This window comes from Gobius niger (assembly GCF_951799975.1).
Source record: "Gobius niger genome assembly, chromosome: 1".
NCBI classification, from domain to species: domain Eukaryota; kingdom Metazoa; phylum Chordata; class Actinopteri; order Gobiiformes; family Gobiidae; genus Gobius; species Gobius niger.
This window is the reverse complement of record NC_136852.1, coordinates 74,281,603-74,308,926: the sequence shown is the minus strand read 5'-3', so window position 1 is coordinate 74,308,926 and position 27,324 is coordinate 74,281,603. Positions and strand designations below refer to the sequence as shown.

At 39.3% G+C, this 27,324-nt stretch overlaps 1 protein-coding gene across 1 annotated transcript; it reads left to right on the top strand.

The window, feature by feature from the left end:
- Nucleotides 1-1,284: 1,284 nt before the first annotated feature.
- LOC306977462 (eosinophil peroxidase-like) lies at nt 1,285-26,936 on the top strand (the record flags this gene model as incomplete). The annotated part of the gene is made up of 13 exons (XM_079575777.1): nt 1,285-1,351; nt 4,350-4,431; nt 8,320-8,498; nt 9,710-9,839; nt 11,755-11,884; nt 12,001-12,204; nt 13,670-13,997; nt 15,307-15,467; nt 18,725-18,983; nt 19,738-19,908; nt 22,303-22,540; nt 24,043-24,268; nt 26,802-26,936. The coding sequence occupies 13 exons, from the start codon at nt 1,285-1,287 to the stop codon at nt 26,934-26,936; spliced, it is 2,310 nt and encodes a 769-aa protein (XP_079431903.1).
- Between the last annotated feature and the right edge of the window lie 388 nt (nt 26,937-27,324).

Genomic DNA, 27,324 nt, shown 5'->3' with positions numbered 1-27,324 from the left:
TTCATTTGAGCAGAAACGTGGTCGAAACGTCTTTTACATAAGAAAGAAACGGAGCTCAAAGCAGAGTTTTTATCTTTTTTGTTGTGTTTTCGTCCTGTTTCTACGCTTTTTTTAATTTATTTTTTACGCTGTTTGCAACAAGCTTTTTCGATTTGTGTAAAGTGGCAAAGTGACAACAATTAAACCAAAAAGTGACAAAAATTAAACCAAAAAGTGACAAAAATTAAACCAAAAAGTGACAAAAATTCAACCAAAAAGTGACAAAAATTCATCAAAAATGTGACAAAAATTCAACCAAAAAGTGACAAAAATTCAACCAAAAAGTGACAAAAATTCATCAAAAATGTGACAAAAATTCATCAAAAATGTGACAAAAAATCAACAAAAATGTGACAAAAATTCATCAAAAAGTGACAAAAATTCAACCAAAAAGAGTCACGTTTTTATATTTTTTGTTGTGTTTTCGTCCTGTTTTTACGCTTTTTTTAATTTATTTTTTACGCTGTTTGCAACAAGCTTTTTCGATTTGTGTAAAGTGACAAAGTGACAAAAATTCAACCAAAAAGTGACAAAAATTCAACCAAAAAGTGACAAAAATTCAACCAAAAAGTGACAAAAATTCAACCAAAAAGTGACAAAAATTCAACCAAAAATGTGACAAAAATTCATCAAAAATTCAACCAAAAAGTGACAAAAATTCTACCAAAATGTGACAAAAATTCAACCAAAAAGTGACAAAAATTCAACCAAAAAGAGTCACGTTTTTATCCTTTTTTTTGTTGTGTTTTCGTCCTGTTTTTACTCTTTTTTTAATTTATTTTTTTACGCTGTTTGCAACACGCTTTTTCGATTTGTGTAAAGTCAGTCTGGAGAAAACGTGAGCGGTTTATGTGGAGGTTCAGAGGTGAAAGTCTCCCGGCTCTGGGGTCAGTTGTTTTTCGGGTTTCTGGTGGAAAAACACAGTATTACTTCATTATTACTTCATTATTACTTCATTATTACTTCATTATTACTTCATTATTACTTCATTCATTTTATATTTGTTTTTTGCTGGAGGCTTTTCCATGACGCTCTTTCATCAAAATAAATTATCTTTCTTTGCAAAAGCAGTTTTCAGTAAGAGCAAGGTTAGGTTTGGTTCATTTATTTGTACCCGTGGATAAATTCATCTTCAAACAACTGAACAAAAATACAAATAACTGAACCCGTGGTGCGTTTCCTGTTTGTTTAAATGTGACTTCCTTCTGACCGTCCACAGACTCTGACCACCGGCCGTCTCGGATCATGAATCTGCCCGTGGGTTTTCTGGCTCTGGCGGTGCTGCTGTGCGTGCACTGGCAGGCGCAGGCGGGTGAGTACAAGTACTGTGAAGTAACGATACTGTGAAGTAACGATACTGTGAAGTAACGATACTGTGAAGTAACGATACTGTGAAGTAACGATACTTTTACTGCAACCGGGACTGTTAAATGTTTTCAATACCGATACTGAACTCTTTGTCAGACAGAACACAGATAATGGAGCACGATGTTATTTGCCTGGATTCTCCTGAACTTTAACTTGTCATATTTATTGCTGTTTTATTGCCTCATGTTCGGTGCAGCTGTGAGGAAACTTCTGTTGTGATATCGGGCTAAACAAAACCATTAAACTTAACTTAAAACAGGCTAAGATGTTAATATGATTAAGAATCTGATTCAACATAAGCTTTATTTAACTCGGGCGACTTGATCAGACGAACAGAAGCGTCCATTTAATTTGAAGTCACTTTAAAACGCTGTAAAAGAGTAAATATATATATATATATGTATAGTATAATAAAAACAAAAGCAGTAAAAAGGGGGTAGGAAACAAAAGTTTTTCTTCTACCTACTCCTTTTCGGATTATAATGTTTTATTTTTTATCCTATTTTATTTTATTTTCTGTTTGTTCTGGGATGAAGCCACATAAGAACAAATTCAAAATAAAAAAGACCAGAACCATAAAACAGATGAATAATGTTCATTCATTTCTTTTGCACTTGTATCATTTATTTGAGCTGAAACTTCCTTTAAATTACAAAAACACTTTTTTTTCTTATTTTTTCCCAAAAATCTTTACATTTTTTCCCCCCATTTTTTGAATCCATAGATTTAACATAATAAACATGAGCGGGTCTCATTCATTGAAAAAGGTCCCGAGTCGTGTGTGGCTCAGACTCCTCCTCCTGCGCAGCCTGTGCCTTAAGAAGCCCTGCGGAGTGGGCGGAGCCTCCACAGCTTGAGTGACAGGCTCTGGAGCCAGTCACTGCACTGGAAATGTTTCCAAATTTCAGGCTGATAAACAAAAACCAGCGTGGCTAAAAATATCCCCCCCCCAGCGTGCTCACATGGGTCACATGGGTCACATGGGTCACATGGGTCACATGGGTCGATTTTTAGAAAAAGAAAACTCTTTGGAGCCAGGCTTTGGCTTTTAAGCCGTTCTTGGGACGTTTGAAGTCCCATTAGAATAGAATTGAAGCCGTGTTAATTTTGAAAACATATTTTAATTTCGTTTTAGTCTTTTGACGAAAATGTAATCTGATTTTACTAATTGAGTGGACTTTGCATTGATAATATTGATTCTAATCATATTTAATGTTGTTCCTCTGCTTCATGGAGCTGCTCCACATGAACAAAGCTCAGAGCTGATCCTTTAAACATGATCTGAGGCTCTTTCAGACGCTCAATACAAGTTTGGATGATTTTAGTCTCTCCTTTTCATTTTTATTTAGTCTGATTTTAGTCGACTAAAACATCTGGACATTTTAGTTTTAATTTAGTTTTAGTCCAATTTTAGTCGTCAAAAATATCACTTGGACTAAAATTAAAACTAAATATTTTAGTCGACGAAATGAACCCTGGATAGAAGTGTCTCTTGGAGTCGCCCCTGGCCACCAGGGGGCGTTATTACAGCAATGTAACATCAGCTACATCAGGATCATACAGGAGAGCGATCGTCACCCATTGTTTTTTCATTGAATTTTAATTTTTCCCCTAAAAATTTTCCATTTTTACCACCAAATAAGAAAATAAAGTCCACTTGTTTTCAAAAATGTTTCCACTTTTTAATTTGTTTCCCCTTGTCTTTCTGTTTTCATTTTTTTTTCTTCTTAACAATAAACAGAAACAAACAAACAAAGAAAAGCGGCAAAACAGATAAATAAATAGTTAAATCAATAGCGTAAAAAATAAATAAACAAATAAATAAATAAAATAAAATAATACGATAATAAAAGTTAAGTTAATTTGTGTCAGCAGTGTGAATTTTTAACCTCCTGTATAAGCAGATATTACACACATAGAAGTTTCTACACATATATACACACATTCCCACTATTTTTTGTTTTATACAACAAAACACGGGTACGTCATATCTGCACATAGACTTTTATTATTTTGTCAAGGTTTAAGTTTTGCGCCCTGTTCATTTAGATTAGTTTTACATGAAAGTCCAGTTGATTTCATGATTTTTACTTTATTTTTTATTTTACTTTATTTTATATATCAATTCAGCTTAAACCGCATCAATTATCTTTATTATATTATATACACTGTAAAACAAAATTCCGTTGTTTTTACAAAAAAACTTTGGCAGCTGTGGTTGCCAGAATTTTTTTGTAAAAAATACAGTAACATGTAAACAAGGTTACGGAATGACCTGTATATTTAACATAATAAAACTGTTGACTGCTTTCTATTTTAGCAGTTTTTTTCTGTATATTTACTAAAACCACCCCGTTATTAAAACAAGTTTTTTCAGTACAATTTACATGATGATTAATGTCAAACACGAGTAATGGTTAAGTTAATTGCTCGTAAACATTAGTTTCAAGTCCTTAAGTTTTTTAGTAATAGAGTCCCGTTGTACATTTAACTGTATTTGCTTGGTTTTTGCAGTTTTTCTGTGTTGAAACTACAAAGAAAATTGATTATTTTAACATCAAGTTTCTTTAAAAGTAACAGTCTTGTGTGGTTAAACATCTAACTAAACATTACTGTTAATTAAACAGTGTTTTATCGTTTTTCAGTTTACATTTTTTTTCAGTCACCATTTTACCGAAATTTTTAGTAAATTTAATGGACATTTTTTACAGTGTAGTATGAGTAAGTCTAAAAGTCTCAAGCAAAATTATTATTTTTTTTGGTTGTTTTTTTTACTTGCCAAAATGAACACTTGTCTTTCACTTTCTTCTTTCTTGCACATCATCAGAAGTTGAATATAAAGATTTCACGTTTCTTTTCAGATACACAGTGGTTCCTAAAGCCGTTTTGTTTTGGTGTTGTCCCGGCTCGGGCCTTTAATCCTCTCACTGTTTCTGTTTCAGAGCTGAGTAAGAGCGACATCGACAGAGCCGTGCGATTGGCTAAAGAGGAGGTGGACTCCGCCTACGAGTCCTCCAGACGAGAGTGAGTGTTGTTCCATATTTCTGTGGTGCAGGTGTTGACCAGGTGTTGACCAGGTGTTGACCAGGTGTTGACCAGGTTTTGACGAGGCGTTGACCAGGCGTTGACCGGGCGTTGACCAGGCGTTGACCAGGTGTTGACCAGGTGTTGACCAAGTGTTGACCAGGCGTTGACCAGGCGTTGACCAGGCGTTGACCAGGCGTTGACCAAGTGTTGACCAGGCGTTGACCGGGTGTTGACCAGGTGTTGACCAGGCGTTGACCGGGTGTTGACCAGGTGTTGACCAGGCGTTGACCAGGTGTTGACCAGGTGTTGACCAGGCGTTGACCAGGCGTTGACCGGGTGTTGACCAGGCGTTGACCAGGCGTTGACCAGGCGTTGACCAGGTGTTGACCAGGTGTTGACCGTGTGTTGACCAGGTGTTGACCAGGCGTTGACCAGGTGTTGACCAGGCGTTGACCAGGTGTTGACCAGGTGTTGACCGTGTGTTGACCAGGTGTTGACCAGGCGTTGACCAGGTGTTGACCGGGTGTTGACCAGGCGTTGACCAGGCGTTGACCAGACGTTGACCAGGTGTTGACCAGGCGTTGACCAGGCGTTGACCGGGTGTTGACCAGGTGTTGACCAGGCGTTGACCAGGTGTTGACCAGGCGTTGACCAGGTGTTGACCAGGTGTTGACCAGGTGTTGACCAGGCGTTGACCAGGTGTTGACCAGGTGTTGACCAGGCGTTGACCAGGTGTTGACCAGGCGTTGACCGGGTGTTGACCAGGTGTTGACCAGGCGTTGACCGGGTGTTGACCAGGTGTTGACCAGGTGTTGACCAGGCGTTGACCGGGCGTTGACCGGGCGTTGACCAGGCGTTGACCAGGCGTTGACCAGACGTTGACCAGGTGTTGACCAGGCGTTGACCAGGTGTTGACCAGGTGTTGACCAGGCGTTGACCAGGTGTTAACCAGGCGTTGAGCAGGTGTTGACCAGGCGTTGACCAGGTGTTGACCAGGTGTTGACCGTGTGTTGACCAGGTGTTGACCAGGCGTTGACCAGGTGTTGACCGGGTGTTGACCAGGCGTTGACCAGGCGTTGACCAGACGTTGACCAGGTGTTGACCAGGCGTTGACCAGGCGTTGACCGGGTGTTGACCAGGTGTTGACCAGGCGTTGACCAGGTGTTGACCAGGCGTTGACCAGGTGTTGACCAGGCGTTGACCGGGTGTTGACCAGGTGTTGACCAGGCGTTGACCGGGTGTTGACCAGGTGTTGACCAGGTGTTGACCAGGCGTTGACCGGGCGTTGACCGGGCGTTGACCAGGCGTTGACCAGGCGTTGACCAGACGTTGACCAGGTGTTGACCAGGCGTTGACCAGGTGTTGACCAGGTGTTGACCAGGCGTTGACCAGGTGTTAACCAGGCGTTGACCGGGTGTTGACCAGGTGTTGACCAGGTGTTGACCAGGTGTTGACCAGGTGTTGACCAGGCGTTGACCAGGTGTTGACCAGGTGTTGACCAGGCGTTGACCAGGTGTTGACCAGGTGTTGACCAGGCGTTGACCAGGTGTTGACCAGGCGTTGACCAGGTGTTGACCAGGTGTTGACCGGGCGTTGACCAGGTGTTGACCAGGTGTTGACCAGACGTTGACCAGGTGTTGACCAGGTGTTGACCAGGTGTTGACCAGGCGTTGACCAGGTGTTGACCAGGTGTTGACCAGGTGTTGACCAGGCGTTGACCAGGTGTTGACCAGGTGTTAACCAGGCGTTGACCGGGTGTTGACCAGGTGTTGACCAGGCGTTGACCAGGTGTTGACCAGGCGTTGACCAGGTGTTGACCAGGTGTTGACCAGGTGTTGACCAGGTGTTGACCAGACGTTGACCAGGTGTTGACCAGGCGTTGACCAGCCGTTGACCGGGTGTTGACCAGGTTTTGACCAAGCGTTGACCAGGCGTTGACCAGGCGTTGACCAGGCGTTGACCAGGCGTTGACCAGGTGTTGACCAGGCGTTGACCAGGCGTTGACCAGGTGTTGACCAGGTGTTGACCAGGCGTTGACCGTGCGTTGACCAGGTGTTGACCAGGCGTTGACCAGGTTTTGACCAGGTGTTGACCAGGTTTTGACCAGGTGTTGAGCAGGTGTTGACCAGGCGTTGACCAGGCGTTGACCAGGCGTTGACCAGGTGTTGACCGGGTGTTGACCGGGCGTTGACCAGGTGTTGACCAGGCGTTGACCAGGCGTTGACGAGGTGTTGAGCAGGTGTTGACCAGGTGTTGACCAGGCGTTGACCAGGCGTTGACCAGGTGTTGACCAGGTGTTGACCAGGTGTTGACCAGGCGTTGACGAGGTGTTGAGCAGGTGTTGACCAGGTGTTGACCAGGTGTTGACCAGGCGTTGACCAGGTGTTGACCAGGCGTTGACCAGGTGTTGACCAGGTGTTGACCAGGTGTTGACCAGGTGTTGACCAGGCGTTGACCAGGTGTTGACCAGGCGTTGACCAGGTGTTGACCGGGTGTTGACCAGGTGTTAACCAGGTGTTGACCAGGCGTTGACCAGGCGTTGACCAGGCGTTGACCAGGTGTTGACCAGGTGTTGACCAGGCGTTGACCGGGTTTTGACCAGGCGTTGACCGGGCGTTGACCGGGTTTTGACCAGGTGTTGACCAGGCGTTGACCAGGCGTTGACCAGGTGTTGACCGGGTTTTGACCAGGTGTTGACCAGGCGTTGACCAGGCGTTGACCAGGTGTTGACCAGGTGTTGACCGGGCGTTGACCAGGTGTTGACCAGGCGTTGACCAGGCGTTGACCAGGCGTTGACCAGGTGTTGACCAGGCGTTGACCAGGTGTTGACCAAGCGTTGACCAAGCGTTGACCAGGTGTTGACCAGGCGTTGACCAGGCGTTGACCAGGTGTTGACCAGGTGTTGACCAGGTGTTGACCGGGTGTTGACCAGGTGTTGACCGGGTTTTGACCAGGTGTTGACCAGGTTTTGACCAGGTGTTGACCAGGCGTTGACCAGGCGTTGACCAGGTGTTGACCGGGTTTTGACCAGGTGTTGACCAGGCGTTGACCAGGCGTTGACCAGGCGTTGACCAGGTGTTGACCAGGTGTTGCCCAGGCGTTGACCAGGTGTTGACCGGGTGTTGACCAGGTGTTGACCAGGCGTTGACCAGGTGTTGACCAGGTGTTGACCAGGCTTTGACCAGGTGTTGACCAGGCGTTGACCAGGTGTTGACCAGGTGTTGACCAGGCGTTGACCAGGTGTTGACCAGGCTTTGACCAGGTGTTGACCAGTTGTTGAGGAGGCGTTGACCAGGTGTTGACCAGGCGTTGACCAGGCGTTGACCAGGTGTTGACCAGGCGTTGACCAGGTGTTGACCAGGTGTTGACCAGGTGTTGACCAGGCGTTGACCAGGTGTTGACCGGGTGTTGACCGGGCGTTGACCAGGCGTTGACCGGGCGTTGACCAGGCGTTGACCGGGCGTTGACCGGGCGTTGACCGGGCGTTGACCAGGTGTTGACCAGGTGTTGACCGGGCGTTGACCAGGTGTTGACCAGGTTTTGACCAGGTGTTGACCAGGTGTTGACCAGGAGTTGACCAGGAGTTGACCGGGTGTTGACCAGGTGTTGACCAGGTGTTGACCGGGCGTTGACCAGGCGTTGACCAGGTGTTGACCAGGCGTTGACCGGGCGTTGACCAGGCGTTGACCGGGCGTTGATCAGGCGTTGACCAGGTGTTGACCAGGTGTTGACCAGGTGTTGACCAGGCGTTGACCAGGTGTTGACCAGGTGTTGACCAGGCGTTGACCAGGTGTTGACCAGGCGTTGACCAGGTGTTGACCAGGCGTTGACCAGGTGTTGACCAGGTGTTGACCAGGTGTTGACGTGTCCCTCCGTGATCCGCAGGAGCCTGGATCGTTTCCGGAGGAACGCGGGTTCTCCTGCCGACGCCCTGAGGCTGATGAAGCAGCCTCTGGGCCGGAACCGGGAGGCCGTGCGCTGCGCAGACTACTTCAACGGGGCGCTGCAGTTCATCCAGAACATGCCCCACAGGAGGCGCCGGAGAGCTCTGTACAACTCCACAGGTGAGGGGGGGGGGTGAGGGAGGGGCCACCGTCACCGTGTTCTCCTCCGCTGTGGGACAGGAGAGCGTCCCAAACACAAGACAGTCCCAGAGAACGGAGCGCGTTTGATCCAGTGTAAGGAACAGTGCAGTGAGCAGTGCATGGAGGACACGAACCTCTGACCCCCGCCATGACCCAGGGCATTTTCTCCAGTTCAGCTTTACCCAAATCCATAAATAACACCTCATTTGAAAGCTAAGACCTATAAAACTGATCTAGAAGGATCTTTTTCCTCGCGTTGTTGTGTTGTCATCACTTTTTTTTTCACCGTTTTTCTGTCACTCTTTTGTGGCGTTTTTTCATCCTCATTTTCGACACTTTTTTCGAGAAGCTTTTTGATTTGGGTGAAGCCGAACTTTACCCAAATCAAAAAGCTTCTTGGGGAAAAAAGCAACAAAACAGCCACAAAAAATGAGAAGAAAACAAGGATGTAAACGCAACAACAATGTGACAAAAATTCAACAAAAAAGTGACAAAAAAGTGACAAAAATTCAACAAAAATTAGACAAAAATTAGACAAAAATGTGACAAAAATGTGACAAAAATGTGACAAAAATGTGACAAAAATTCAACCAAAAAGTGACAAAAATTCAACAAAAATTCGACAAAAATTGAACAAAAATGTGACAAAAATTCAACCAAAATTCAAGAAAAATTCAACCAAAAAGTGACAAAAATTCAACAAAAAATGACAAAAATTCAACAAAAATTCAAGAAAAATTCAACAAAAAAGTGAAAAAAATTCAACAAAAAGTGACAAAAATTCAACAAAAATGTGACAAAAATTCATCAAAAAGTGACAAAAATTCAACCAAAAAGTGACAAAAATTCAACCAAAAAGTGACAAAAATTCAACCAAAAAGTGACAAAAATTCAACCAAAAAGTGACAAAAATTCAAAAAGATAAAAAATAAATAAATAAACAAGGTGACACAACACAGCAAAAGATCAGTTTTGTGGGTCTTAGCTTTCAAATGAGGTGCTACACAGACCTATATAATGAACAAAGAGGACAGAATGCGTTTGGTTCAGGCGGGCGGTAGGAGGTTAACAGCACATTGTCTCCAGTTCAGCTTTACCCAAAGTGAAATGAGAGTCTGGCGCCCTCTGCTGGTGTTATTTATCTATGATGTTGTGGATGTTGTGTTGAACCCTGACCTGTGTGTCCTCAGACCTGTCAGAGGAGGACTTCGTGGCTCTGGCCGCCGCGACCGGCTGCGCCCGCTTGACCGCCGCGCCGTCCTGCGACCGAATCACCAACCTCAACAAATACCGCACGGCCGACTCCGTCTGCAACAACCTGTGAGCCCCGCCTTCTTTTTCACACGCGGATATGGCTGCGCTCTGTCCACGCCAGGGCTTTAATCATACCTGTCTTTCCGATACCGATACCGATACCGATATCGATACCGATACCGATACCTGAACGATACCAATACCGATACCGATACCGATACCGATACTGAAATATCAACCAGAACACAGAACAATAGTGTTTGGAAGATCTGCAGATTTACAATGTCCAGTTCATCTCCAAGGTCAACAAAAATTCAAGAAAAATGTGACAAAAATTCAAGAAAAATGTGACAAAAACTCAACCAAAAAGTGACAAAAACTCAAGAAAAAAGTGACAAAAATTCAAGAAAAAAGTGACAAAAACTCAACCAAAAAGTGACAAAAATTCAACCAAAAAGTGACAAAAATTCAACCAAAAAGTGACAAAAATTCAAGAAAAAAGTGACAAAAATTCAAGAAAAAAGTGACAAAAATTCAAGAAAAAAGTGACAAAAATTCAAGAAAAATGTGACAAAAATTCAAGAAAAAAGTGACAAAAATTCAACCAAAAAGTGACAAAAACTCAAGAAAAAAGTGACAAAAATTCAAGAAAAAAGTGACAAAAACTCAACCAAAAAGTGACAAAAATTCAACCAAAAAGTGACAAAAATTAAACCAAAAAGTGACAAAAATTCAAGAAAAAAGTGACAAAAATTCAAGAAAAAAGTGACAAAAATTCAAGAAAAAAGTGACAAAAACTCAACCAAAAAGTGACAAAAATTCAAGAAAAATGTGACAAAAATTCAACCAAAAAGTGACAAAAACTCAAGAAAAAAGTGAAAAAATTAAACCAAAAAGTGACAAAAATTAAACCAAAAAGTGACAAAAATTAAACCAAAAAGTGACAAAAATTCAACCAAAAAGTGACAAAAATTGACAAAAAAGTGACAAAAACTCAACCAAAAAGTGACAAAAATTCAACCAAAAAGTGACAAAAATTAAACCAAAAAGTGACAAAAATTCAAGAAAAAAGTGACAAAAATTCAAGAAAAAAGTGACAAAAATTCAAGAAAAAAGTGACAAAAATTCAAGAAAAAAGTGACAAAAATTCAAGAAAAATGTGACAAAAATTCAAGAAAAAAGTGACAAAAATTCAACCAAAAAGTGACAAAAACTCAAGAAAAAAGTGACAAAAATTCAAGAAAAAAGTGACAAAAACTCAACCAAAAAGTGACAAAAATTCAACCAAAAAGTGACAAAAATTAAACCAAAAAGTGACAAAAATTCAAGAAAAAAGTGACAAAAATTCAAGAAAAAAGTGACAAAAATTCAAGAAAAAAGTGACAAAAACTCAACCAAAAAGTGACAAAAATTCAAGAAAAATGTGACAAAAATTCAACCAAAAAGTGACAAAAACTCAAGAAAAAAGTGAAAAAATTAAACCAAAAAGTGACAAAAATTAAACCAAAAAGTGACAAAAATTAAACCAAAAAGTGACAAAAATTCAAGAAAAATGTGACAAAAATTCAAGAAAAAAGTGACAAAAATTCAACCAAAAAGTGACAAAAATTCAACCAAAAAGTGACAAAAATTAAACCAAAAAGTGACAAAAATTCAACCAAAAAGTGACAAAAATTCAACAAAAATGTGACAAAAATTCAAGAAAAATGTGACAAAAATTCAACCAAAAAGTGACAAAAATTAAACCAAAATGTGACAAAAATTAAACCAAAAAGTGACAAAAATTCAACAAAAAGTGACAAAAAAACCTCAACCAAAAAGTGTCAACAGTCCAGCAGAGACTGGACACCCCTCTCACCTACAAGAGAGAGACCAAAAGTCCTGTTTTTTTCATTTGTTTTACTGGTCTAGGGCCGTGTGTTGATGTAAATGTAAGCGTGTTTACTTCGTGCCTCACCACACGCGTGTGTTCGCTGCACAGGGAGAACGCGCTGTGGGGGGCCGCCAACACCCCGTTCCTGCGGCAGCTGCCCGCCGAGTACCAGGACGGGAGGTTTCTGCCCAAAGGCTGGGACCCCGATGTCAGAGTCAACGGACAGTTCCTCCCACTGGTACTGCAGCACATTCACACTCTCTGTCCACCATCGTCTGACCCAAAGCCGATCTCTAAATACTTATATACAAGTACATCACGAATACTTCCAAAGCCACTGTGTCGCTCTTGCAGGTGAGAGAGGTGTCCAATCACATCCTGGCCACGGGGAACACGGTGGACAATGACGACCTGTACTCCACGCTGATCACCTTCTTCGGTCAGTGGACGGACCATGACATCACGCTGACCCCCCACGCTCCCGTCGCCAGGTCATTCCTGTCCGGCGCCAGCTGCGAGGAGACGTGTGCGCGGGAAGAGCCCTGCTTCCCCATAAAGGTCAGAGAACATATGAGTGACATGAGCAGAATGTGCCTTTAGGTCAGTCTCTGCCCGATACTGGAGCTGCCTGTCCTACTGTAGGACCTACTGTATTTAACCCCTTAACTCCCACCTGAACCGAGCACATTTTCTCCAGTTTGGCTTTACCCCAATCCAAAAGCTTCTGGAAAAAAGCTGTGAAGATAGCAACGAAACTGAGACGAAAACAATGATGGAAATGTGACAAAAAGTGACGAAAAATGTATGAAAAAGTGGCAAAAATGTCACAAAAAATGGACAAAAATTTGACAGAAAACTGACAAAAATGTGACAGAAAAATTATGAAAAAATGACGAAAAAATTACAAAAAATTACATTTAAGTAACGAAAAATTGACAAAAAATTAGCAAAAATGTCACAAAAAATTGACAAAAAATTGACAAAAAACGGACAAAAAACTGACAAAAAACTGACAAAAAACTGACAAAAATGTGACCAAAAAATGACACAAAAAATGACGAAAAAGTGACGAAAAATTGGCAAAAAATTGGCAAAAAATTGGCAAAAATGTTACAAGAAATTGACAAAAAAATGACAAAAAATTGGCAAAAATGTCACAAAAAAATGACAAAAAAATGACAAAAATGTGACTAAGAAAAAATTTAAGAAAAAATTGAAAAAAATGGAAGAAAAATGAAAAAAAATGTGACAGAAAAATTACAAAAAATTGATAAAAAATTGAAGAAAAAATTGAAGAAAAAATGTGACAAAAAATTGACAAAAATTTTACAAAAATGTGATAAAAAATTATGAAAAAATGACGAAAAAATTACAAAAAATTACATTTAAGTAACGAAAAATTGACAAAAAATTAGCAAAAATGTCACAAAAAATTGACAAAAAATTGACAAAAAACGGACAAAAAACTGACAAAAAACTGACAAAAATGTGACCAAAAAATGACACAAAAAATGACGAAAAAGTGACGAAAAATTGGCAAAAAATTGGCAAAAAATTGGCAAAAATGTTACAAGAAATTGACAAAAAAATGACAAAAAAAATGACAAAAATGTGACGAAAAATTGACAAAAAATTGGCAAAAAATTGGCAAAAATGTCACAAAAAAATGACAAAAAAATGACAAAAATGTGACTAAGAAAAAATTTAAGAAAAAATTGAAAAAAATGGAAGAAAAATGAAAAAAAATGTGACAGAAAAATTACAAAAAATTGATAAAAAATTGAAGAAAAAATTGAAGAAAAAATGTGACAAAAAATTGACAAAAATTTTACAAAAATGTGATAAAAAATTATAAAAAAGCTACAAAAATGAGTTGAATACCCGACAAAAAAATTATGGGAAAAAATGTGTTGACGTGAGGAAAAAGCTCCTCTCGGTTCAGGCGGGAGTTAAGAGGTTAACTCCATTTACTCCAGTACATGAGGTTTTACTCTCCTGATTCAACCCCCTCCCTCGCGTCCAGGTGTCCAGCGGGGACTCCATCATGGCCAGGCACGGCTGCATCCCGTTCATCCGCTCGTCTCCGGCGTGCTCGGGGGGGCAGGTCCGGCAGCAGATCAACGGCCTCACGGCGTTCCTGGACGTGGGGCAGGTGTACGGAGCCGACCACGTGAAGGCCAGGGGGCTTCGGGACGCCTACTCCGACAAGGGGCTCCTGAGGGTCAACGAGGAGTACACCGACAACGGGCGCGAGCTGCTCCCCTTCAGCACCATGACCGTCAACATCTGCGCCACCAGGGGGCGCATGACCAAAGACAACAGCGCAAAGGAGGTGCCCTGCTTTCAGGCCGGTGAGTTGTTCATCAGTGTCTGCGATCAAGGCCGTGGGAACCCAGGGCGCTGAGGGCGCTGCAGCACCCCCTGGTGGATAGTTTGTGAACTGCAGGCAATATTAACCCCTGAACTCCCACCTGAACCGAGCACATTTTCTCCAGTTTGGCTTTACCCCAATCCAAAAGCTTCTGGAAAAAAGGTGTGAAAATAGCGACAGAACTGAGACGAAAACAAGGATGAAAATGTGAAAAAAGTGAGAAAACATTGACGAAAAAGTGACAAAAAATGGACAAAAAAATGAGAAAAATTTGACAAAAAAGTGAGAAAAAATGGACGTAAAAGTGATAAGAATTTGACAAAAAAATTTGAATAATTTGACGGAAAAGTGACGAAAAATTTACCAAAAATGACAAAAAATTGACAAAAAATTTAGAAAAATTAGTCGAAAAATTGAGAAAAAAGGGACGAAAAATTGAAAAAAAATTGACAAAAAAATTACAAAAATTGAGAAAAAATTGAGAAAAAATTGAGAAAAAATTGAGAAAAAATTGAGAAAAAATTGAGAAAAAATTGAGAAAAAATTGACGAAAAAGTGATACGAATTTGACAAAAAAATGCGAATAATTTGATGAAAAATGACGAAAAATTGAGAAAAAATGACAAAAATGGTAAAAAATTTGACAAAAAAATGAGAAAAATTTGACGGAAAATTGAGAAAACAGGGACGAAAAATTGACAAAAAATTGACCAAAAAATTAGAAAAATTTGACGGAAAAGTGACGAAAAATTTACAAAAAATGACAAAAATTTGACAAAAAAATTAGAAAAATTTGACGAAAAATGGAGAAAAAAGGGACGAAAAATTGACTAAAAATTGACAAAAAAATTACAAAAAAGTGAGAAAAAATGGACGAAAAATTGAGAAAAAATGGACGAAAAAGTGATAAGAATTTGACAAAAAAATTCGAATAATTTGACGAAAAAGTGACAAAAAAGTCACGAAAATTTGACTAAAATGAGACGACTGCCCAACAAAAAAAGTGATGAAAAAAAATCTGATAATGTGAGGAAAAAGATCCATTCAGTTTTGTAGGTCTTTCAAATGAGGCGTTACACTGGCCTACAGGATTTGGGTAAAGCTGAACTGGAGAAAATGCTCTCGGTTCAGGCGGGAGTTAAGAGGTTAATTAACAGGATTTATGCACAGAAAAAGTATTTTGGGGGTACATTTTGTCCCTCAGCGCCCCCTAACTAAAACATCCTCCCACGGCTCTGTCTGTGATGGTCCAGATCTTCAGGTCTTTAACACTGTGCCCCCCCCCCCAGGTGATGATCGTGCGGCTGAGAACATTGCCCTGACCTCCCTCCACACTCTGATGCTGAGGGAGCACAACCGTCTGGCCCGAAAACTGGCCGTCCTCAACCCGCGCTGGGACGGGGAGCGGCTGTACCAGGAGGCCCGCAAGATCCTGGGAGCCATGAGCCAGGTGGGACTTCACACACACACAGAGTCACACAAAACCGGCCCTCCATCATCAAACTCTGGCCCTCGAAATGATTTTGAGAAACATTATGACCCAAATCAGAGATGAAATGCCTGTTAAAGTCTTCTGGAAATGTGGAAAATACTGTCAGTTCCTTAAAATGTCTTGGCAGAGCAGCCTTTTAGGCCATAATAGGGCTGCTCGATTATTGAAAAAATAATAATGACGATTATTTTTGTCATGATTGAAATCACGATTATTCAAACGATTATTTGTTGCCTTTAAAAAAAAAACATCAAAAAAGTGACAAAAATCCAGCAAAAAAAGACAAAAATCTAGCAAAAAAAGACAAAAATCCAGCAAAAAAAAAGTGACAAAAATCCATTAAAAAAGTGACAAAAATCCATTAAAAAAGTGACAAAAATTCAGCAAAAAAGTGACAAAAATCCATAAAAAAAGACAAAAATTCAGCAAAAAAAATGACAAAAATCCATAAAAAAAAGACAAAAATCCCCCGAAAAAGACAAAAATCCAGCAAAAAAGACAAAAATCCAGCAAAAAAGTGACAAAAATCCATAAAAAAGTGACAAAAATCCAGCAAAAAAGACAAAAATCCAGCAAAAAAGACAAAAATCCAGCAAAAAAGACAAAAATCCCCCCGAAAAAGACAAAAATCCATAAAAAAGTGACAAAAATCCAAAAATTAAAAATTAAAAAAAAAAAAACATTTTAAAAAAATTAAAAAAAAAAAAAAAAAATTGAAAAATTGAAAAAAAAAAATTATAATAGATTTTTTGCGATTATGCTAATTTTGTAATCGTTTACTGTTGTAATCGAAATCGTAATCGAATTTCGATTAATTGCACAGCCCTAGGCCATAATCCTAAAATAATACTCATCTATAAGTAGAAATGACTTAAATCTATTTGAATTAAGAGATTAAATCTAAAGTTGGAGTAGATTTGGTTTGGCCTTAAAGCAGATAAAACCTGTTCTTGCCAATGGAACAAGCAGGTTTTTTTTCTTCATTCAGATTATTTGGTATAATTTCAAGTGAAGAATGAATATGTTTTACAGTAAAAGTGAATTTTCCTGATTTCCAGTGGGATTTCTATTTGTTCCATCGGCATTAGCGCTTTTATCTGATCTTAGATTAGTTCAAACCGACATAAATGTAGCATAAACGACCTTTATTCAAGTGATTTTAAGTCATTTATCTCATTTAATTGTTTCCTGTATATGATGTACAACACTGGCATATGTAGAAAGTGATGCTTTACTTCAATTGCTTCAATCGGAGGGTCCGGCCCTCATGAACAGAATAAAACATGCTGCTGCTAACGAGGGCCGGGTGTCTGTCTGAAATTAAAGCATCGAAAGCAGGTACTGAAAAAACAACCTTCTATATTTCTTAAGTTTTGACGCTGTTGCATTAAAGGAAATAAAACATAAAGGGGTCATTCCGCCAAATCGGTGCCTTTTCAGCTTTAAAACCGCCCCCAACTTTTTTTTTTCTCTTGTCCTTTTATAAATGGGCATATTTAGGTTTACACAAATGCATGGGGGGCATCTCAGTCTCTCTTTTTCATTTTTTGAATGGATTTTTCCCATCTCTCTTCCTCAGAAAAGTAACAATTTGACCAATGTGCCAATAGCAGGCTAATGCTAATGCTAACGCTAACGCTAACTAGCACAGAAGCACATGCTGTCACACTGAGACAACATTTCTTGTAGATATTCATTAAAAATTTAGAATAGAAAAATAGTTGGATTTACCCCCCATATATAAATAAGTAAGGATTAAACAACGAGGAGCCGTGCATTCGACGGTTATAATGCACGACGCGGAGTCCAGAACACCACGACGCGCAGCGGAGTGGAGTTACTCCGCGAAGTGCATTATAACGTCTAACGCGGCTCCTCGTTGTTTAATCCGCTTATACCAGGGTCCCACAAACCTAACATTTATAATAAATGTGTTTTTCATTGACTAAACTCACTAAATCTGCCAGACTACGGGACTATTTTGTGTGGATTATTAGCCGGTCACTGAAGGCTGGTCTCAGAGCGAGTCATTCTCCGCAGCTATTACGAGGATCTCAGTCAGGCTCAACGACACAACATCAGCACAGAATCACAACACAACAGGACTAACCCGGAAACACTTTTCCCTGGAAGTAAACACCGATATGCGGCACTCGAAACAGTTGCGGTGGAGTCGCTCACACCTGGGCCCCCCCAACTCAAACTTTTATGTTTGACTTTACTAATCCAGACAAATGTGCTTCAATGCAGGATCATTTTATGTACGCCTGAAAATGATGAATAGCCTTAACCGTTTTCAATAGAAATGTAAAGCTCATATGTTATTAACAGTAGCTAACCTAGCTGCTCACTCTCCTCTACAAACATTTAGCAAACACTAAATCCATCTCATACGTTCCTGTCAGTCACTAATTACGCCTTTATCTGATTCAGCTGTGTCATGCGTTGCTATGGCGACGCCACAGCGGAGTGACATCCCAGTGATTTAACTACCGGACTACGTGTGCGGTTTTACCAAAATAATGCACCAGCCAATCAGAATCCAGTATTCACCCAGACCATGGTGTAATGTTTTGTAATAGTGTCATAGTTGCCATTTTGTGGCTGTTTATTTCCTTTCCGGGCGTAATGACCCAAATACAAATAAACAATTTTTCCCATATTCTATTTTTTCCAGATTTTCTCAATGTTTTCTTTATTTCCCCCCCCCAATGTTTACCCGATTTATCCCTTTTTCTTTTCTTTCTTTTTTTTTATTATTATTTTTTTCCCCATTTTTTTCTTGTTTCCAAATTTTCCCCCCATTTTTTTTATCACTAATAATTTCTCTATTTCCACATTTTTTATTTATTTCTCTATTTATTTTTTCCCCTATTTTTGCCTCACGTATTTTTTTTTGCCGCACTTTCTTCCACACATTTGAACCCGATAGATACAGACGGCGTCTCTAGAATCGCCCGTATATGGTCATGTTTGAAAACAGTTAAGGGGGAAAACAATTTGGAGAAAAATCTAAACTTTCTTTAATTATTCAAAAACTACTTTAACAAACGCTGAATTATGAAGATAGTTTCTACTAAATAAACATACAAAGACACGGAGAGGAGCAAAGTAGTTCAACAGCCCATAAATACATATAAATACATACTGGTATCGATACAGACTTAGCGATACCCGGCCTTTGTTGCTAACTCCGGTGTTTCCGCGGCGATCAGGTCATCACGTACCGGGACTACGTGTCTCACATCCTGGGCCCGGAGGTCATGGCGGAGCGACTGTCCACCTACCCGGGCTACAACAGCGAGGTTGACCCCAGCATCTCCAACGTGTTCGCCACCGCCGCCTTCCGCTTCGCCCACCTCATGGTCCAGCCCACCATATTCAGGCTGGACGAGGACTACCGGGAGCACGCCGAGCACCCCAGCGTCCCCCTGCACTTGGCCTTCTTCGCCCCCTGGAGGGTGATCTTTGAAGGTACGTCTCACGCTGACCCCCCCTCAGGATGTTTTCCATGTGGTTATTCAGATGTTCCACACATGCATACGGGACTAAACCGGGTCTTTAACAGCACTAAACAGGACTAAACAGGACTAAACCAGGTCTTTAACAGCAAACAGGACTAAACCAGGTCTTTAACAGCACTAAACAGGACTAAACAGGACTAAACCAGGACTAAACCAGGACTAAACCAGGTCTTTAACAGCACTAAACTATACACCAGGTCTTTAACAGCACTAAACAGGACTAAACCAGGTCTTTAACAGCACTAAACTTGACTAAACAGGACTAAACCAGGTCTTTAACAGCACTAAACAGGACTAAACAGGACTAAACCAGGTCTTTAACAGCAAACAGGACTAAACCAGGTCTTTAACAGCAAACAGGACTAAACCAGGACTAAACCAGGACTAAACCAGGTCTTTAACAGCACTAAACTAATACACCAGGTCTTTAACAGCACTAAACAAGACTAAACAGGACTAAACCAGGTCTTTAACAGCAAACAGGACTAAACCAGGACTAAACCAGGTCTTTAACAGCACTAAACAGGACTAAACCAGGACTAAACCAGGTCTTTAACAGCACTAAACAGGACTAAACCAGGACTAAACCAGGTCTTTAACAGCACTAAACTATACACCAGGTCTTTAACAGCACTAAACTTGACTAAACAGGACTAAACCAGGTCTTTAACTTGATTGATTCTGATTGTGTGTGCTGCCCCCAGGTGGTCTGGACCCCATACTGCGGGGGGTGGTGGGACGTCCGGCCAAACTGAACACCCAGCAGCACATGATGGTGGACGAGCTCCGGGAGAGGCTGTTCAAGTTCAACGAACAAATGGCTCTGGACCTGGCCTCGCTCAACCTGCAGAGAGGGCGGGACCACGGCCTGCCAGGTACTCCCTCCGCCGGGATACTCCCCCCTGTCCACGTGATGTGGAACTAAGATATTCACCTCTGAACCCCCGCCTTTACTGAGGGACTTTTCTCCAGGGCAGCTTCACTATAGTCACTTTTTTATCACTTTTTTATCACATTTTTATCACATTTTTATCACATTTTTATCACATTTTTATCACTTTTTTATCACATTTTTATCTCATTTTTATCACATTTTTATCACATTTTTATCACATTTTTGTCACTTTTTTATCACTTTTTTAATCCAATTTTTGTCACTTTTTGTCACTTTTGTCACTTTTTTTATCACATTTAGTCACTTTTTTATCATTTTTTTTTCTTTTTCATCAAATTTTGTAAACGTTTTTATCAAATTTTAGTCACTTTTTTATCAAATTTTTTAAACGTTTTTATCACATTTTTATAATTTTTTTATCAAATTTTTTATCACTTTTTGTCACTTTTGTCACTTTTTTTAATCAAATTTTTGTCACTTTTTTATCACATTTTTGTCACTTTTTAATCAAATTTTTGTCACTTTTTAATCAAATTTTTAAAAAATTTTATCAAATTTTTGTCGCTTTTTTATCACATTTTTGTCACTTTTTTATCACATTTTTGTCACTTTTTAATCAAATTTTTTAAAAATTTTATCACATTTTTGTCGCTTTTTTATCAAATTTTTGTCACTTTTTTATCACATTTTTGTCACTTTTTAATAAAATTTTTGTCACTTTTTAATCAAATTTTTAAAAAATTTTATCAAATTTTTGTCGCTTTTTTATCACATTTTTGTCACTTTTTTATCACATTTTTGTCACTTTTTAATCAATTTTTTTAAAAATTTTATCACATTTTTGTCACTTTTTTATCACATTTTTGTCGCTTTTTTATCATATTTTTGTCGCTTTTTTATCATATTTTTGTCACTTTTTTATCACTTTTTTAATCCAATTTTTGTCACTTTTTGTCACTTTTGTCACTTTTTTTATCACATTTAGTCACTTTTTTATCATTTTTTTTTTCTTTTTCATCAAATTTTGTAAACGTTTTTATCAAATTTTAGTCACTTTTTTATCAAATTTTTTAAACGTTTTTATCACATTTTTATAACTTTTTTATCACATTTTTTATCACTTTTTGTCACTTTTGTCACTTTTTTTAATCAAATTTTTGTCACTTTTTTATCACATTTTTGTCACTTTTTAATCAAATTTTTGTCACTTTTTAATCAAATTTTTAAAAAATTTTATCAAATTTTTGTCGCTTTTTTATCACATTTTTGTCACTTTTTTATCATATTTTTGTCACTTTTTAATCAAATTTTTTAAAAATTTTATCACATTTTTGTCGCTTTTTTATCAAATTTTTGTCACTTTTTTATCACATTTTTGTCACTTTTTAATAAAATTTTTGTCACTTTTTAATCAAATTTTTAAAAATTTTTATCAAATTTTTGTCGCTTTTTTATCACATTTTTGTCACTTTTTTATCACATTTTTGTCACTTTTTAATCAAATTTTTTAAAAATTTTATCACATTTTTGTCACTTTTTTATCACATTTTTGTCGCTTTTTTATCAAATTTTTGTCGCTTTTTTATCATATTTTTGTCACTTTTTTATCACATTTTTGTCGCTTTTTTATCACATTTTGTCAAATTTTTATCAATTTTTTGTCACTTTTTTATCACATTTTTGTCACTTTTTTATCACATTTTTGTCACTTTTTTATCAATTTTTTGTCACTTTTTAATCAAATTTTTGTCACTTTTTTATCACATTTTTGTCACTTTTTTATCACATTTTTGTCACTTTTTTATCAATTTTTTGTCACTTTTTAATCAAATTTTTGTCACTTTTTTATCACATTTTTGTCACTTTTTTATTAATTTTTTGTCACTTTTTATCAATTTTTTGTCGCTTTTTTATCAAATTTTTGTCACTTTTTTATCAAATTTTTTTCACTTTTTTATCATATTTTTTTCACTTTTTTTAAATCATATTCTCCTCACTTTTCGTCGCTCTCTTGTTGGGTTTTCATCCTCATTCTCGGCTCAATTTTGTCGCTATTTTGACACTTTTTCAAGAAGCTTTTCGATTTGGGTAAAGCCGAGCCCGGTTCAGGCGGGGGCTAATATTGAAACTCATGTTACGGGTTTTCGACTGTGAAGAACCTAGATAGACTTAAAGTTCATTAATGGAGGATTTCCCGCCTGAATATTAAACCTGACCTCTCCCACACTCGTCCTCTCCACACTCGTCCTCTCCACACTCGTCCTCTCCACACCTCCACACTCGTCCTCTCCACACTCGTCCTCTCCCACACTCGTCCTCACCACACTCGTCCTCTCCCACACTCGTCCTCACCCACACTGGTCTTTCTGTCCAGGCTACAACGCGTGGCGGCGGTTCTGCGGCCTGTCCCAGCCGAGTAACGAGGTGGAGCTGGGCGAAGTCCTGGGGAACCCTGGCCTGGCCTGGAAGCTCCTGCACCTCTACAAGACCGTGGACAACATCGACGTGTGGCTGGGGGGCGTGGCCGAGCCCTTCGTGCCTGGGGGGCGAGTGGGGCCGCTGTTCGCCTGCCTCATCGCCGACCAGTTCAGGAGGATCCAAGTGGGCGACAGGTAAACACAGGGCGACGGGTGAACACAGGGCGACAGGTGAACACAGGGCGACAGGTGAACACAGGGCGACAGGTGAACACAGGGCGACAGGTGAACACAGGGCGACAGGTGAACACAGGGCGACAGGTGAACACAGGGCGACAGGTGAACACAGGGCGACAGGTAAACACGAGGAAAGGACACGCCCGTGATGGGAGGGGCTAAAGTAAGGTCTTTACCAGGTCTAAACCAAGTCTTTAACAGGACTAAACCAGGTCTTTAACAGGTCTAAACCAAGTCTTTAACAGGACTAAACCAGGTTTTTAACAGGACTAAACCAGGTCTTTAACAGGACTAAAGCAGGTCTTTAACAGGACTAAACCAGGTCTTTACCAGGACTAAACCAGGTCTTTACCAGGACTAAACCAGGTCTTTAACAGGACTAAACCCGGACTAAAGCAGGTCTTTAATAGGACTAAACCAGGTCTTTACCAGGACTAAACCAGGTCTTTACCAGGACTAAACCAGGTCTTTACCAGGACTAAACCAGGTCTTTAACAGGACTAAACCCGGACTAAAGCAGGTCTTTAACAGGACTAAACCAGGTCTTTACCAGGACTAAACCAGGTCTTTACCAGGACTAAACCAGGTCTTTACCAGGACTAAACCAGGTCTTTACCAGGACTAAACCAGGTCTTTAACAGGACTAAACCCGGACTAAAGCAGGTCTTTAACAGGACTAAACCAGGTCTTTACCAGGACTAAACCAGGTCTTTAACAGGACTAAACCAGGTCTTTACCAGGACTAAACCAGGTCTGTACCAGGACTAAACCAGGTCTTTAACAGGACTAAACCAGGTCTTTAACAGGACTAAACCAGCACTAAACCAGGTCTTTACCAGGACTAAACCAGGTCTTTACCAGGACTAAACCAGGTCTTTAATAGGACTAAACCAGGTCTTTAGCACCACACAGGACTAAACCAGGTCTTTACCAGGACTAAACCAGGTCTTTACCAGGACTAAACCAGGTCTTTAACAGGACTAAACCAGGTCTTTAATAGGACTAAACCAGGTCTTTAACAGGACTAAACCAGGACTAAACCAGGTCTTTAACAGGACTAAACCAGGACTAAACCAGGTCTTTAACAGGACTAAACCAGGTCTAAACCAGGTCTTTAACAGGACTAAACCAGGACTAAACCAGGTCTTTAACAGGAGTAAACCAGGACTAAACCAGGTCTTTAACGCCACACAGGTCTTTACTAGGACTAAACCAGGTCTTTAACAGGACTAAACCAGGTCTTTAATAGGACTAAACCAGGTCTTTACCAGGACTAAACCAGGTCTTTACCAGGACTAAACCAGGTCTTTACCAGGTCTTTACCAGGACTAAACCAGGTCTTTACCAGGTCTTTACCAGGTCTTTACCAGGTCTTTACCAGGACTAAACCAGGTCTTTAACAGGTCTTTACCAGGTCTTTACCAGGACTGTACTGAGTCATCTTTGTGGTCGTGTCTCAGGCTGTGGTGGGAGAACGAGGGCGTGTTCACCGAGGCTCAGAAAATGTCCCTCCGAGGCGCCTCCTTCGCCCGGATCATCTGCGACAACACGGGCATCACGGACGTCCCGAACCAGCCCTTCCGGTACCACCCGCGGGGCGCCGGCTACACCTGCTGCTCGGCCATCCCGGAGCTGGACCTGACCCCCTGGCAGGAGAACTCACGTGAGACCCCGCCCCCAACACAAGCAAGCGGAGAAAAGGGGGGACTATATTGTAAGGCGAAATAATACCAGGAGTAGTTTGGCATCCGCGCAGTAAAGTGAAGATTACTGCGCGGATTTCGATGATATTTCAACACAAATCAGAGGTCAAATGCCTGATTGAATACTCTAAAAATGTGCAAAATTACAGTCAAGTTTAAAAAATGTCATGAACGATGCTTTATCCGACATCTATATTAAAATTCAACAAAAATTCAACAAAAATTCAACAAAAATTCAACAAAAATTCAACAAAAATGTGACAAAAATTCAACAAAAATGTGACAAAAATTCAACAAAAACTCAACAAAAATGTGACAAAAACTCAACAAAAATGTGACAAAAATTCAACAAAAATGTGACAAAAATTCAACAAAAATGTGACAAAAACTCAACAAAAATGTGACAAAAATTCAACAAAAATGTGACAAAAATTCAACAAAAATGTGACAAAAATTCAACAAAAATTCAACAAAAATGTGACAAAAACTCAAAAAAAATGTGACAAAAATTCAACAAAAATGTGACAAAAATTCAACAAAAATGTGACAAAAATTCAACAAAAACTCAACAAAAATGTGACAAAAACTCAACAAAAATGTGACAAAAATTCAACAAAAATGTGACAAAAATTCAACAAAAATGTGACAAAAATTCAACAAAAACTCAACAAAAATGTGACAAAAACTCAACAAAAATGTGACAAAAATTCAACAAAAATGCAACAAAAATGCAACAAAAATGTGACAAAAATTCAACAAAAATTCAACAAAAATGTGACAAAAATTCAACAAAAATGTGACAAAAATTCAACAAAAACTCAACAAAAATGTGACAAAAACTCAACAAAAATGTGACAAAAATTCAACAAAAATGCAACAAAAATGCAACAAAAATGTGACAAAAATTCAACAAAAATTCAACAAAAATGTGACAAAAATTCAACAAAAATGTGACAAAAATTCAACAAAAACTCAACAAAAATGTGACAAAAACTCAACAAAAATGTGACAAAAACTCAACAAAAATGTGACAAAAATTCAACAAAAATGTGACAAAAATTCAACAAAAATGTGACAAAAATTCAACAAAAATGTGACAAAAATTCAACAAAAATGTGACAAAAATTCAACAAAAAAGTGACAAAAACTCAACAAAAATGTGACAAAAACTCAACAAAAATGCAACAAAAATGCAACAAAAATGTGACAAAAATTCAACAAAAACTCAACAAAAATTCAACAAAAATGTGACAAAAATGCAACAAAAATGCAACAAAAATGCAACAAAAATGCAACAAAAATGCAACAAAAATTCAACAAAAATGTGACAAAAACTCAACAAAAATGTGACAAAAACTCAACAAAAATGTGACAAAAATTCAACAAAAATGTGACAAAAATTCAACAAAAATGCAACAAAAATGCAACAAAAATGCAACAAAAATGCAACAAAAATTCAACATATGTGTCGTCTAGAACCAGGAAACAGAACAATAATGTGTGGAAGATCTGCACGTTTACAATATCGGGTTCATCTCCAATGACAGGAAAGTTCTAAACATGGGAAAAATTTGGGGGGGAAATGTGGAAAATCATGTTAAAATTGTTTTTTTGGGGGGAAAAAATGGGCAAAAAAAGGAAATCAATTAGGAAAAGATAGTAATAGAGAAAAACAATTGTGAAAACAAGAAAAAAATGAAAAAAATGGAAAGAAAAAAGATGGCTGAAAACTCCCGCCTGAACCGAGAGGATCTTTTTCCTCCCGTCATCAGATGTTTTTTCCATCATTTTTTTGTCAAATTTTTGTAATTTTTTAGTCAATTTTTTGTAGTTTTTTGTCACTTTCTTGTGACATTTTTGCCAATTTTTCATCAATTTTCCATGATTGTTTTCGTCTCAGTTTTGTTGCTATTTTCACAGCTTTTTTCCAGAAGCTTTTGGATTGGGGTAAAACCAAACTGGGGAAATGTAATGGGTTCAGGTGGGAGTTAAGGGGTTAAAGGTAATCTTTTCTGGAGCTGTAGTTAATACTGTCATTTTTTTGTCACATTTTTGTCATTTTTTTGTCATTTTTTGTCACATTTCTGCCATTTTTTCGTCAATTTTTTATCAAATGTTTGCCATTTTTTTGTCACATTTTTGTCATATTTTTGGTCAATTTTTTATCAAATTTTTTGTCATTTTTTTGGCTTTATTTTGTCAATTTTTTGACATTTTTTTGACACTTTTTTTGTCAATTTTTTGACATTTTTTCGACATTTTTGCCACTTTTTCATCAATTTTTCGTCAGTTTTTTGTCACATTTCCATGATTGTTTTCGTCTCAGTTCTGTCGCTATTTTCACAGCTTTTTTCCAGAAGCTTTTGGATTGGGGTAAAGCCAAACTGGAGAAAATGTAACGGGTTCAGGTGGGAGTTAAGGGGTTAAAGGGGTTAAAGGTCATCTTTTCTGGAGCTGTGGTTAACACTTACCCCCATGATCCGTCACATGAACTCATAATCTGTGTTTTCGTGCAGACCCGGGGCGACCGCCTGTACGCTGTGGTCGACAGCGCCACCAACAGCCTGTTTGTCGGAGATGCTGTTCTTCGAAGACGACGGCCTGAACGAGTCTGCTCTAAGAAGACTGTACCAGGACTAAACCAGGACTAAACCAGGACTAAACCAGGTCTTTAACACTAAACAGGACTAAACCAGGACTAAACCAGGTCTTTAACACCAAACAGGACTAAACCAGGACTAAACCAGGACTAAACCAGGACTAAACCAGGACTAAACCAGGTCTTTAACACCAAACAGGACTAAACCAGGACTAAACCAGGACTAAACCAGGACTAAACCAGGACTAAACCAGGACTAAACCAGGTCTTTAACACCAAACAGAACTAAACCAGGACTAAACCAGGACTAAACCAGGTCTTTAACACCAAACAGAACTAAACCAGGACTAAACCAGGACTAAACCAGGACTAAACCAGGACAAAACCAGGTCTTTAACAGGACCAAACCAGGTCTAAACCAGGTCTTAAACACCAAACAG